The sequence below is a fragment of the Oncorhynchus tshawytscha genome, linkage group LG19, assembly GCF_018296145.1.
Source record: "Oncorhynchus tshawytscha isolate Ot180627B linkage group LG19, Otsh_v2.0, whole genome shotgun sequence".
NCBI classification, from domain to species: domain Eukaryota; kingdom Metazoa; phylum Chordata; class Actinopteri; order Salmoniformes; family Salmonidae; genus Oncorhynchus; species Oncorhynchus tshawytscha.
The window spans coordinates 46,683,898-46,697,870 of NC_056447.1; the positions used below are offsets into that span (position 1 = coordinate 46,683,898).

The 13,973-nt window shown below is 42.6% G+C and overlaps 1 protein-coding gene across 2 annotated transcripts in view; it reads left to right on the plus strand.

Moving 5' to 3' along the window:
- Positions 1–13,973, plus strand: part of cep290 (centrosomal protein 290) — a 69,161-nt gene that overhangs the window by 43,316 nt on the left and 11,872 nt on the right. For both annotated transcript variants that reach the window (XM_042301759.1, XM_024380080.2), the window contains exons 32-40: positions 2,930–3,037; positions 4,251–4,385; positions 4,589–4,858; positions 6,276–6,383; positions 8,964–9,163; positions 9,510–9,723; positions 11,204–11,341; positions 11,623–11,844; positions 12,150–12,290. In XM_042301759.1, coding sequence (XP_042157693.1) covers positions 2,930–3,037; positions 4,251–4,385; positions 4,589–4,858; positions 6,276–6,383; positions 8,964–9,163; positions 9,510–9,723; positions 11,204–11,341; positions 11,623–11,844; positions 12,150–12,290 — 1,536 coding nt within the window. The remainder of the gene's footprint in view (positions 1–2,929; positions 3,038–4,250; positions 4,386–4,588; positions 4,859–6,275; positions 6,384–8,963; positions 9,164–9,509; positions 9,724–11,203; positions 11,342–11,622; positions 11,845–12,149; positions 12,291–13,973) is intronic.

A 13,973-nucleotide genomic window follows, 5' to 3' on the forward strand; every position in this document is an offset into this window, starting at 1 on the left:
GTGTTGATGAAAATGATCCCGCTAACGGGAAAGGGTGCGTCAAGAAGATAAGTAATTAATTTGCATTTTATTGCATGACATAAGTATTTGATCACCTACCAACCAGTAAGAATTCCGGCTCTCACAGACCTGTTAGTTTTTCTTTAAGAAGCCCTCCTGTTCTTCACTCATTACCTGTTTGAACTCGTTACCTGTTTAAAAGACACCTGTCCACACACTCACTCAAACAGACTCCAACCTCTCCACAATGGCCAAGACCAGAGAGCTGTGTAAGGACATCAGGGCTAAAATTGTAGACCTGCACAAGGCTGGGATGGGCTACAGGACAATAGGCAAGCAGCTTGGTGAGAAGGCAACAACTGTTGGCGCAATTATTAGAAAATGGAAGAGGTTCAAGATGACGGTCAATTACCCTTTGTCTGGGGCTCCATGCAAGATCTCACCTCGTGGGCATCAATGATCATGAGGAACGTGAGGGATCAGCCCAGAACTACACGGCAGGACCTGGTCAATGACCTGAAGAGAGCTGAGACCGCAGTCTCAAAGAAAACCATTAGTAACACACTACACCGTCATGGATTAAAATCCTGCAGCGCACGCAAGGTCCCCCTGCTCAAGCCAGCGCATGTCCAGGCCCATCTGAAGTTTGCCCATGACCATCTGGATGATCCAGAGGAGGAAGGGGAGAAGGTCATGCGGTCTGATGAGACAAAAATAGAGCTTTTTGGTCTAAACTCCACTCGCCGTGTTTGGAGGAAGAAGAAGGATGAGTACAACCCAAGAACAACATCCCAACCGTGAAGCATGGAGGTGGAAACATCATTCTTTGGGGATGCTTTTCTGCAAAGGGGACAGGACGACTGCACCGTATTGAGGGGAGGATGGATAGGGCCATGTATCACGAGATCTTGGCCAACAACCTCCTTCCCTCAGTAAGAGCATTGAAGATGGGTCGTGTCTGGGTCTTCCAGCATGACAACAACCCGAGACACACAGCCAGGGCAACTAAGGAGTGGCCCCGTAAGAAGCATCTCAAGGTCCTGGAGTGGCCTAGCCAGTCTCCAGACCTGAACCCAATAGAAAATCTTTGGAGGGAGCTGAAAGTACGTATTGCCCAGCGACAGCCCCGAAACCTGAAGGATCTGGAGAAGGTCTGTAAGGAGGAGTGGGCCAAAATCCCTGCTGCAGTGTGTGCAACCCTGGTCAAGAACTACAGGAAACGTATGATCTCTGTAATTGCAAACAAAGGTTTCTGTACCAAATATTACGTTCTACTTTTCTGATGTATTAAATACTTATGTCATGCAATAAAATGCTAATTAATTACTTAAAAATCATACAATGTGATTTTCTGGATTTTTGTTTTAGATTCCGTCTCTCACAGTTGAAGTGTGATAAAAATGATAAAAATTACAGACCTCTACATGCTTTGTAAGAAGGAAAACCTGCAAAATCGGCAGTGTATCAAATACTTGTTCTCCCCACTGTATATACAGGGAGTACCAGTACCAGATCAATGTGCAGAGGTATTTGAGGTAGATATGTATGTGAAGGCAGGGTAAAGTGACCAGGCATCAACATAGATGATAAGGTATTTGAGGTAGATAGATATGTATGTGAAGGCAGGGTAAAGTGACTAAACATCAGGATAGATAATAATAAGATATTTGAGGTAGATATGTACATGAAGGCAGGGTAAAGTGACCTGGCATCAGGATAGATAATAATAAGGTATTTGAGGTAGATATGTAAATGAAGGCTGGGTAAAGTGACTTGGCATCAGGATAGATGATAATAATGTATTTGAGGTAGATATGTACATGAAGGCTGGGTAAAGTGACTTGGCATCAGGATAGATGATAATAATGTATTTGAGGTAGATATGTACATGAAGGCTGGGTAAAGTGACTTGGCATCAGGATAGATGATAATAATGTATTTGAGGTAGATATGTACATGAAGGCTGGGTAAAGTGACTTGGCATCAGGATAGATGATAATAATGTATTTGAGGTAGATATGTACATGAAGGCTGGGTAAAGTGACTAAGCATCAGGATAGATAATAATAAGGTATTTGAAGTAGATATGTACGTGAAGGCAGGGTAAAGTGACTCGGCATCAGGATATGATAAAGTAAAATAAAGAACCGAAAAGCAGCAGCATACAGACACTTTCTGCAGACAGAGAGAGAGACATAAATTGAATGAACATTCACATATTCACAAATGTTGGTAATTATAAATGTGAGTGGAGCAATTTCATGTGTTTAAAATTTTAATTTGTCTTCAGTAAATTGATGAATCTGTTTAAGATTTGTCATCAGTGAATTTCTGAATCTGTAACGTCATCGCCCCCATGACATTGGGCTTTATAGTGTAACGTCATCGCCCCCATGACATTGGGCTTTATAGTGTAACGTCATCGCCCCCATGACATTGGGCTTTATAGAGTAACGTCATCTCCCCCATGACATTGGGCTTTATAGTGTAACGTCATCGCCCCCATGACATTGGGCTTAGTGTAATGTATCTCCCCATGAGATTCAGTCATAATCGGAACAAGAGGAAAACATAGAGGACTTGTTGTCTCTATTTATGTGTTTGATGCTCAGATGGTTTAGTTTTATGCCCCTAAAAATACAGTGCTCCAGATGGACTCCCTAAATACTAGTACTGGTGGCTTCAGACCATGCATGTTCTCCAGATCTTGCTATGCTAGGACAATGGTTGTGTCCAAAAGGGCACCCTATTCTCTATAAAGTGCACTGCTTTTTACCAGAGCCCTACATGGGCCCTGGTCAAAGTATTGTATATAGGAAATAGGATGCCATTTGGGACACTGACAAAGTCACAATGGCATGATGACAGAGCTCTGTTTAACAGACACTCACAAAGTCAGACATTCACACAGTCTGTGTGCCACCCCCAGGTTCAGGAAGAACGTCAGATGTCATGGGATCAGAGAGAGGTGGAGTTGGAGCGCCAGCTGGATCTTTATGAGAAACAGCAGAACCTAATCATAGGCTCTGCCCAGAAGGTCCTGTCTAACACCAAACAGACACACACTGGTTGTGCCCCAAATGGTATTCTATATACTGTAGGGAATAGGATGCCATTTGGGACACAGACACACTGACATTCATTTACTGTACACTAGCCTCCCCACTGTCTGCCATTCGGAATGAATTTAACGTTTTGTTTCTGGTTGCCATTAATTATAATTTTGCTAGCTGTGGATATACACGGAATATACAAAGAATTAGGAACACCAGCTCTTTCCATGACATAGACTGACCAGGTGAATCCAGGTGAACGCTATGATCCCTTATTGATGTCACCTGTTAAATCAACTTCAGGCAGTGAAGATACATTTATTTATATTTTTTATTTTAACTTTATTTAAGAATGGCAAGTCGGTTAATAACAAATTCTTATTTACAATGACGGCAATAACTCAATATTAGGAATGTGTTCCTAATGTTTGGTATACTCAGTGTATGTACTTGAATGCTCAATATCAACTGTATTTTCAATAAATAATCTAGTCACACATGATTAGGGTTGCAAAGCTACCAGTAATTTACCAAAGTTACTGAAATCTTCAGTAATTTTGGTAATTAACAGAAAATATATGGCAATCTATCGTAACTTTGGTAATTTATTTAAAAAAACATTTTTATAGTATTCATTTTTTATATCTGTGTCCATGTTATCCATGCGTTTCTAGTAGATAGACCATATGGTTCAAGACAAAATAGCCTAATTAATGAAAAAAGTATCTAATCAACAATGGCATTATTTTCAATTAACTTTGCAACTCTTCCAACTATTGCATTTTTTCACGACTGCCACCAGTTTGATGCCAAAACATTGACAGCAAATACATATTGACAGTTTTTTTTTATTTTTACCAATTGTATTCACTAATTTGATGGTTTATATTTAGGATATGTTTAACAGATTTGTCATTTTATTTATTTTTTTAATTATAAATTATTTCATATATTTTTCATGTGATAAGGCCACACAGAGGGCCTGAGATAATTAGACACCTGTAATAACATTCTTGAAAGATACCAAGATTCTGGTAGTTTATTGGTGAACTTACAAATTTTCCATCTTTGCTTTGTAACCCTAGATTTGATACTGTATATTACTCATAACTCACACGATCACAAACTGCTTGCTACCAAGTCAACCAAGGATTTGGACTCCTCCTCTCAGTTAATCCTAGTGTGTATTGTATGTAGTTTGAGGAGGCTACCGGAGCCTTGCCAGACGCAAGCCTTCCCCTGGCCCACCAGCTGGACTTTGCCCTGAGGAAAATCAAAGAGCATGTCCGCACCATCCTGGAGACCCAGGCCACCTGCAAAACTCTAGATGAGGTGATTATACTGTAGCATGTATTTGTTTGCAATATTATTACTGACCCCACAGTTGACACACAGGAAATGCCTTAAAAGTACACACATTATGGTGGACGATCACACCACATGCCTTAGAGCACCATCCCTTGTAAAAGATTGTAAAAGGCAAGTATAAAAGTGATTCATCTATGTCTCTCTTCTGCTCTATTCTCCCTGAGCAGAAGCTGAAGGAGAAGGAATCTGCCCTGTGGAAGGCAGAGCAGAACATCCTCTCCAGGGACCGGGTAATCAATGAGCTGCGTCTGCGGCTCCCTGCGGCTGCAGACAGGGAGAGGCTCTTGGCAGACCTGGCCAAGCACCAGGAGGACCAGAGGGAGAACCAGCCGGCCCTCAAGGTGGCCCACCAGACCATCAACAACCTGCAGGGACGCCTGGACCAGAAGGAGGAGGTCCTTAAGAAGTACCAGAACCTACTGGCCCGGGCTAGACAGGTACAGCAGGGGGTAGAGAACTTTAGGATTTCTAGGAAGCAACAAGCCTGCTAAGTGTATCTGCATTTGATGCACAATTTGTGGTTGATGTTCGGACTTAAACACCAAATGGCCATTTAGACATATTAGAAAGTGTTAGAGAAAAAGAGGGTGCGAGAAGTTGTTTTAACTGTCTCTCCGTGTGGACACCTGCTTGTCAAACATCTCATTCCAAAATCATGGGCATTAATATGGAGTTGGCCCCCCATTGCTGACATAACAGCCTCCACTCTTTTGGGAAGGCATTCCACTAGATGTTGGAACATTGCTGCAGGGGACTTGCTTCCATTCAGTCACAAGAGCATTAGTGAGGTCAGGCACTGATGTTGGGCGATTAGGCCTGGCTCGCAGTCGGCATTCCAATTCATCCCAAAGGTGTTCGATGGGGTTGAGGTCAGTGCTCTGTGCAGGCCAGTCAAAGTTCTTCCACACCGATCTTGACAAAACATTTCTGTATGGACCTCGCTTTGTGCATTGGGGCATTGTCATGCTCAACAGGAAAGGGCCTTTCCCAAACTGTTGCCACAAAGTTGGAAGCACAGAACAGTCTAGATTGTCATTGTATGCTGTAGTGTTAAGATTTCCCTTCACTGGAACTAAGGGGCCTAGCCCGAACCATTATTCCTCCTCCACAAAACATTAGTTGGCACTATGCATTGGGGCAGGTAGTGTTCTCCTGGCATCCACCAAACCTAGATTAGTCCGTCGGACTGCCAGATGGTGAAGCATGATTCATCACTCCAGAGAACGCTTTTCCACTGCTCCAGAGTCCAATGGCGGCGGCTTTACAGCACTCCAACCCGACGCTTGGCATTGTGCGTGGTGGTCTTAGGCTTGTGTGCGTCTGCTCGACCATGGAACCCCATTTCATGAAGCTCCCAACGAAGAGTTCTTGTGCTGACGTTGCTTCCAAAGGCACTTTGGAACTCAGTAGTGAATGTTGCAACCGAGGACAGGCGATTTTTACACGCTTCATCACTCAGTGGTCCCGTTCTGTGAGCTTGTGTGGCCTACCAACGGCTGAGCCATTGTTGCTCTTAGACATTTCCACTTCACTTCACAGTTGACCGGGGCAGGTCTGATGAACTGACTTGTTGGAAAGGTAGCATCCTATGACTGTGCCACGTTGAAAGTCACTGAGCTCTTCAGTAAGGCCATTCTACTGCCAATCTTTGTCTACAGAGATGCATGTCTGTATGCTCGATTCTATACACCTTTTATACACCTGTCAGCAATGGGTGTGACTGAAATTGCTGAATCCACAAATTTGAAAGGGTGTTCACATACTTTTGTATATATAGTGTATCCTTATATGGCTGTGGTGTGTACTGTTGGTTATATTGGTTCTGACTGCTGTGGCCTCCTGAATTAACCCCAGGAGCAGGAGGATATCACCAGGAGACATGAAGAGGAGATGAGGACGCTGCACCAGAAACTGGACCTGCACACTGACACCTCCCTTGACCGCTTCAAACAGACCGCACTGGTATGTAGCCCAGCCTAGCTCTACCATGGCTCTCTCTTGGTCTGTGTTAGTTTCTGAAACATTGTAACCCTTTCTCTGGCTTTTCAGAAATTCTGGTCTTAGGATTCCTATTTGGTAGGATCATTGATGTCTACCACAAATGCAAGATTGCTATGGACTTTTATAATGTTACTCACTATTCTTTATTTGTCCCGGTAAAAAGATAATTCCAACAATTCTGTACCTTTTGAAAGTGTAACTTGGTCAAAATAAACATTTACTTTCACCTTATTTTAACACTCTGTCATAGAAAGCACATGTTCAGCTTCATAAAGAACATGTTTTCCCATCTCAAGAGGTTAAATAAAAAGACTATAGTAAGTGTTTACGAAGTGCCAAATAAAGTAACAGGGTTGACCGCTCAGTTTTTCATCACAAAACACCAGAAAATGTCCAAAAAGCGTCTAACAAGCCCACCTGCTTTCACACTATTATTTGACTGTCTTTTTTTTTTTTTTAACAGTTTTTTAAGGAATATTAAAATGAGAATTTTGTTCATGTAACAGGGTTCACCTTAAAATGAGGGACAGACGTAAATGAATCACTTATCACATTAAATACCTTCTCCGCTATGCAATCTGGTTTCAGAGCTGGTCATGGGTGCACCTCAGCCACGCTCAAGGTTCTAAACGATATCTTAACCGCCATCGATAAGAAACAATACTGTGCAGCCGTATTCATTGACCTGGCCAAGGCTATCGACTCTGTCAATCACCACATCCTCATCGGCAGACTCAACAGCCTTGGTTTCTCAAATGAATGCCTCGTCTGGTTCACCAACTACTTCTCTGATAGAGTTCAGTGTGTCAAATCTGAGGGCCTGTTGTCCGGGCCTCTGGCAGTCTCTATGGGGGTGCCACAGGGTTCAATTCTTGGGCCGACTCTCTTCTCTGTATATATCAATGATTTCGCTCTTGCTGCTGGTGAGTATCTGATCCACCTCTACGCAGACGACACCATTCTGTATACTTCTGGCCCTTCTTTGGACACTGTGTTAACAACCCGCCAGACGAGCTTCAATGCCATACAACTCTCCTTCCGTGGCCTCCAACTGCTTAAATACTGCTTAAATACAAGTAAAACTAAATGCATGCTCTTCAACCGACCGCTGCCTGCACCTGCCCACCCGTCCAGCATCACTACTCTGGACGGTTCTGACTTAGGTATTTGTAGTTGTCCACATATTCTAAGTGTCTGGTTAGACTGTAAACTCTCCTTTTAGACTCACATAAAACATCTCCAATCCAAAGTTAAATCTAGAATTGGCTTCCTATTTCGCAACAAAGCATCCTTCACTCATGCTGCCAAACATACCCTCGTAAAACTGACCATCTTACCGATCCTCGACTTTGGCGATGTCATTTACAAAATAGCCTCCAACACCCTACTCAACAAATTGGATGCAGTCTAGCACAGTGCCATCCGTTTTGTCACCAAAGCCCCATATACTACCCACCACTGTGACCTGTACGCTCTCGTTGGCTGGCCCTCGCTTCATACTCCTCGCCAAACCCACTGGCTCCAGGTCATCTTCAAGACCCTGCTAGGTAAAGTCTTATCTCTGCTCGCTGGTCACCATAGCTGCACCCACCCGTAGCACGCGTTCCAGCAGGTATATCTCACTTGTCACCCCTAAAGCCAATTCCTCCTTTGGCCGCCTCTCCTTCCAGTTCTCTGCTGCCAATGACTGGAACGAACTACAAAAATCTCTGAAACTGGAAACATTTATCCCCCTCACTAGCTTTAAGCACCAGCTGTCAGAGCAGCTCACAGATCACTGCACCTGTATATAGCCCATCTATAAATAGCCCAAACAACTACCTCTTCCCCTACTGTATTTATTTATTTATTTAGCTCCTTTGCACCCCAGTATTTCTACTTTACACACTCATCTACTGTCAAATCTACCATTCCAGTGTTTTACTTGCTATATTGTATTTACTTTGCCACCATGGCCTATTTATTGCCTTTTACCTCCCTTACCTCACCTCATTTGCTCACATTGAATATAGACTTATTTTTCTGTATTGACTGTATGTTTGTTTTACTCCATGTGTAACTCTGGGTTGTTATATGTGTCGAACTGCTTTGCTTTATCTTGGCCAGGTCGCAGTTGTGAATGAGATCTTGTTCTCAACTTGCCTACCTGGTTAAATTAAGGTGAAATTTTAAAAAATATATATAATAATAATAATTTTCAGGAATAACTTTGTCAAAGCAACAAAAATAACTACTAGTGCTTTATAATGATAGACATTTTAGATTAAGTGGGTTGAAATCTTCCTAGAAGTGACACAGTGTTGGATTGACAGGTCAAAATGTTGAATTTTGGCACTTTAGCAAGCTGTTATTCATATAAGAAACCGGTTGTATTGAATTTTCCATGTGGTCTGTATTAAAGGACACTTCATTTAATATAACCGGCTTTTGAAATTAAATATTGGTGCACAATTTCTACTTAAATATCAAAGAGATGCAAAAGGCACTCTGTTCCTGGAACGACCCAAAAATCTCTTCTGTTAATCTCCTTGTTGTCCCCAGGAGTTAATGAAGAAGCCCACCATAACGGTGCCGACCACCAAACACCTGGTTCGCCTAGCTGAGATGGAACAGACGGTGGTGGAACAAGACCGCTCTCTGTCCTCCATGACCGACCGGCTGAAGGGCCTCATTGCAGAGCTGGACAGGCAGAGAAACCTCACTGCCATGCAGGCCAAAGAGCACGCCTCAGAGAGGGCTAAGTAAGTCACTGGCTGGCTTAAGATGCACACCAAAGATACTCAGTGCTAAGCTACATACATTGTTTACCTGATCTGTCATGTAATTGAGAATTGAGATCTGCATTTACGTTGGCCTACTGTATGTGATCAGGAATAGTGAATTTGATGGCATCCCAGGCCTAGGAAAAGTTAGAAAGAAACAATGAATATCAAAGCTATATGGAAACTAGGATTAGGCTTGTTTAACTCACAAAATGTTGATTCTTTAGTTGTCTTTGTCGGTCATTTCATCCTATCTATACAAACTGTGTTTAACCAATTTGACCTGTGCCCTGTGTTTAGCTTAACCCCACTGTGTGTGTTCCAGGCTGGAGGAGCGTCATGCAGCCCAGGCCAAAGCTATGTCAGGGGAGGCTGAGGAGCAGCGGGCTCAGCTGGGTCAGATGGAGAAGGAGCTGCACTACCTCCGCACAGAGCTGGAGGCCCAGAAACAGGCCAACGTCCGCTCGCCCAGCAACACCATGAAGAACCTGGTGGAGAGACTCAAAGCACAGCTCAACCAGAAAGAGAAACAACTGAAGGTGAAGACTAGGAAGATACAGTTGTGGCCAGATATATTGGCACCCTTGCACCTTTCTTAAATAATTCCCTATTTCTACTCAAATAAGTTGATGGTCATGTACTCTTATCTCCACCCGGCACAGCCAGAAGAGGACTGACCACCCCTCAGAGCCTGGTGCCTCTCTAGGTTTCTTCCTACATTCCTGCCTTTCTATGCTGGATTTTCTAGGGAGTTTTTCCTAGCCACTGTGCTTCTACATCTACATTGCTTGCTGTTTGGGGTTTTAAGCTGGTTTTCTGTATAAGCACTTTGTAACAACTGCTGATGTAAAAAGGGCTTTAAAAATAAATGTGATTGAATTTGATTGATTGAAAACTTTTGGCCACCACACCTTGTTATTGGAATTTCAACATTGCAGAACAAATGGCATGGACAAAATTATTGGCATCCCAGAGCTAGTACTTGGTTGCACAGCCTTTGGCCAAGATAACTGCAGACAAACACTAACCATCAATGAGCTTATCTACTGACAATGTTGCCCACTTTTCAGCAGCAAACTGCTCAAATTCTTCAATGTTTGACAGGTTCCTTCCACCAACTACGGTTTTCAGATCTCGCCATAGGTTATGGATGTGATTCAGATCTGGACTCTTCGCTAGCCACTCCAGAACAGTCTAGCATCTCTTAAACATTCCTAGGTGGTTTTTAATGTGTGTTTGGGTTCATTGTCCTGCTCTAAGACCCAAAACCTTCAATGGAAACCCGGTTTCAATGTTCAACTCAGTGTCCAAAAACTGGGTCGCCTTTGAAGGTTATGGGTCTTCCAGCAGGACAACAACCCCAAGCACACATAAAAAGCACTCTGGAATGGTTCAAAAAGAAACGCTGGACTGTTCTGGAAATCACATCCATAACCTATGGCGAGAGCTGGAAACAGTAGTTGGTGCAGTGCACCCTTCAAACATTAAAGAATTAGAGCAGTTTGCTGCTTTAGAGTGGGCCATATTGCCTGTAGAATAGTGCAGCAAGCTCATTGATGACTACAAGAAGCATTTGTTGAAAGTTATCTTGGCCAAAGGCTGTGCAACCAAGTAAAGGCTCCGGGGTGCCAATAATTTTGTCCATGCCATTTGTGAAATTAAAATTGTTAATGTAAGTTTACAAAAATAAAATTGGTTCTGAAATGTTGAAATTCCAATAACAAGGTGTGGAGACCAAAAGTGTATTTAAAAAAAATGCCAGCTCATTTGAGGAGAAATAGGGAATTATTTGAGAAAAGTGCAAGGGTGCCAATATATTTGGCAACTACTGTGTTTGTTGGTCTTATGGTCTGCTCTCTATAGAACTGTGTCAGTGTAATTATAGCATCTTGGGAGCATGAACATGACTGCCAAACGTCACAATAGACTGACTAAACAGACCGGAACTATATTATGCCTCTCACTTCATCCTCTCCATCTCCCTTTCCCTTTTTCCCCCTTTCTCTCTCTTTCTCTCAGGCTCTGAGTAAGGCCCTGTTGGCGCTGAGGGCAGAGATGACGTCCCATGCGGAGCAGCAGATCATAGCCAATGCATCTCACAGAGAGGATAGCCTCAATGTCCAGCTGCTGGTAGACAAGCATACCAAGGACCTCAAGGTTGGTCCCCATCACTCTCTCAGTCTCATAGCATATTAGGTACCGTGCTATTAATGAACTAGCGCTTACATAATTTCAAACCCTTAAAACACAATCTGCTAACACTCGTAAGTGATAGAGGGTTTATCTTTCCTGATAAGTGTTAAGTTTCCCAGTCATGACACATAATCAGCATGTTATGCTGCACATGTTTTTATATCCAAATTATCAATACAGAATAACTTTTGTCAAGTCGCACAGTATATCCCTTGAATGCATACCAATCTGGTTATTTCCATCAGGCTCGTGTGCAGGAGCTAAACGAAGAGCTCCAGGGGGCGAAGGAGGCTGTGAAGGCAGGGAGGGGGAGGGAGAACACCCTGAAGGAGGAGGTAGAGGGCCTGAACAAGGACCTCCAGAAGAGCCTGAAGACCCAGAGCAAGCTGCAGGGGGAGAAGGAAGAGAGAGACGAGGAGATCCAGGAACTCAAACAGCGAATCAAGAGGCTCAACAGCGGACTGCAGGTCAGTGACACAGTCCGACTTGTTTCTGTGTCCAATCGGCAAGCTAGGGAGTAGGAATATGCTTATTTCATTATTATTATTATTATTATGTAATCCAATTGGATGGACAATAGTTGTGTAATTTATCAATTGATTGGGCGGTAGGGGGGCGACTCTGTTAGTGTTTGATTGATCATCTATTTGTGTTATCAATCTATGTAATTGTTTATATTGTGTATGTGGGAGCGTGTCTGCATGTGCGCATATGTCTGTGTGTCAAAAAAAATTGTTTAACTGTAAATAATTATGACTGTGTGTGTGTGCAGGGTCAATCTGAGCCTGAGGGAAAGGGGCCCACAGTAGAGGCACTGCAGAAGAAGATCCGTAAGTTGGAGTCGGAGCTGGAAAGGAGAAGTGTACCAGAGTCAACAACAGAAAGGAAAGGTCTTGGCCTAAAGGATGACAAGGTGAGTACATACTGTTTTACCCACTTCAGGTACAGTTGAAGTCAGAAGTTTACATACACCTTAGCCAAATACATTTAAACTCAGTTTTTCACAATTCCTGACATTTAATCCTAGTAAAAAATGTCCTGTCTTAGTTCAGTTAGGATCACCACTTTATTTTAAGAATGTGTAATGTGAAATAATAGTAGAGAGAATTATTTATTTCAGCTTTAATTTCTTTCATCACATTCCCAGTGGGTCAGAAGTTTACGTACACTTAATCACTCAATTAGTATGTGGTAGCATAGCCTTTAATTTGTTTAACTTGGGTTAAATGTTTTGGGTAGCCTTCCGCAAGCTTCCCACAATAAGTTGGATGAATTTTGGCCCATTCCTCCTGACAGAGCTGGTGTAACTGAGTCAGGTTTGTAGGCCTCCTTGCTTGCACACACTTTTTTAGTTCTGCCCACAAATGTTTTATAGGATTGATGTCAGGGCTTTGTGATGGCCACTCCAATACCTTGACTTTGTTGTTTTTAAGCCATTTTACAACAATGGAAGTATGCTTGGGGTGATTGTCCATTTGGAAGACCCATTTGCAACCAAACTTTAACTTCCTGGCTGATGTCTTGAGATGTTGCTTCAATATATCCACGTAATTTTCATTCCTCATGATGCCATCTATTTTGTGAAGTGCACCAGTCCCTCCTGCAGCAAAGCACCCCAACAACATGATGCTGCCACCCCTGTGCTTCACGATTGGGATGGTGTTCTTTGGCTTGCAAGCCTCCCCCTTTTTCTTCCAAACATAACAATGGTCATTATGGCCAAACAGTTCTATTTTTGTTTCATCAGACCAGAAGACATTTCTCCAAAAAGTATAATCTTTGTCCCCATGAGCAGTTGAAAACCGTAGTCTGGCTTTTTTAGGGCGGTTTTGGAGCAGTGGCTTTTTCCTTGCTGAGCGGCCTTTCAGGTTATGTCGATATAGGACTCGTTTTACTGTGGATATAGATACTTTTGTACTTGTTTCCTCCACATCTTCACAAGGTCCTTTGCTGTTGTTCTGGGATTGATTTGCACTTTTCGCACCAAAGTACGTTCATCTCTAGGAGACAGAACGCGTCTCCTTCCTAAGCGGTATGACGGCTGCGTGGCCCCATGGTATTTATACTTGCGTACCATTGTTTGTACAGATGAACATGGTACCTTCACGTGTTTGGAAATTGCTCCCAAGGATGAACCAGACTTGTGAAGGTCTACAATTTTTTTCTGAAGTTTTGGCTGATTTCTTTTGATTTCCCCATGATGTCAAGCAAAGAGGCACTGAGTTTGAAGGTAGGTCTTGAAATACATCCACAGGTACACCTCCAATAGACTCAAATGATGTCAATAAGCCTATCAGAAGCTTCTAAAGCCATGACATCATTTTCTGGAATTTTCCAAGTTGTTTAAAGGCACAGTCAACTTAGTGTATGTAAACTTCTGACCCACTGGAATTGTGATACAGTGAAATAATCTGTCTGTAAACAATTGTTGGAAAAATTACTTGTGTCATGAACAAAGTAGATGTCATAACCGACTTGAGAAAACTAGTTTGTTAACAAGAAATTTGTGGAGTGGATGAAAAATGAGTTTTAATGACTCCATTCTAAGTGTATGTAAACTTCCAACTTCGACTGTATATACTGTATTCTAGTCAAG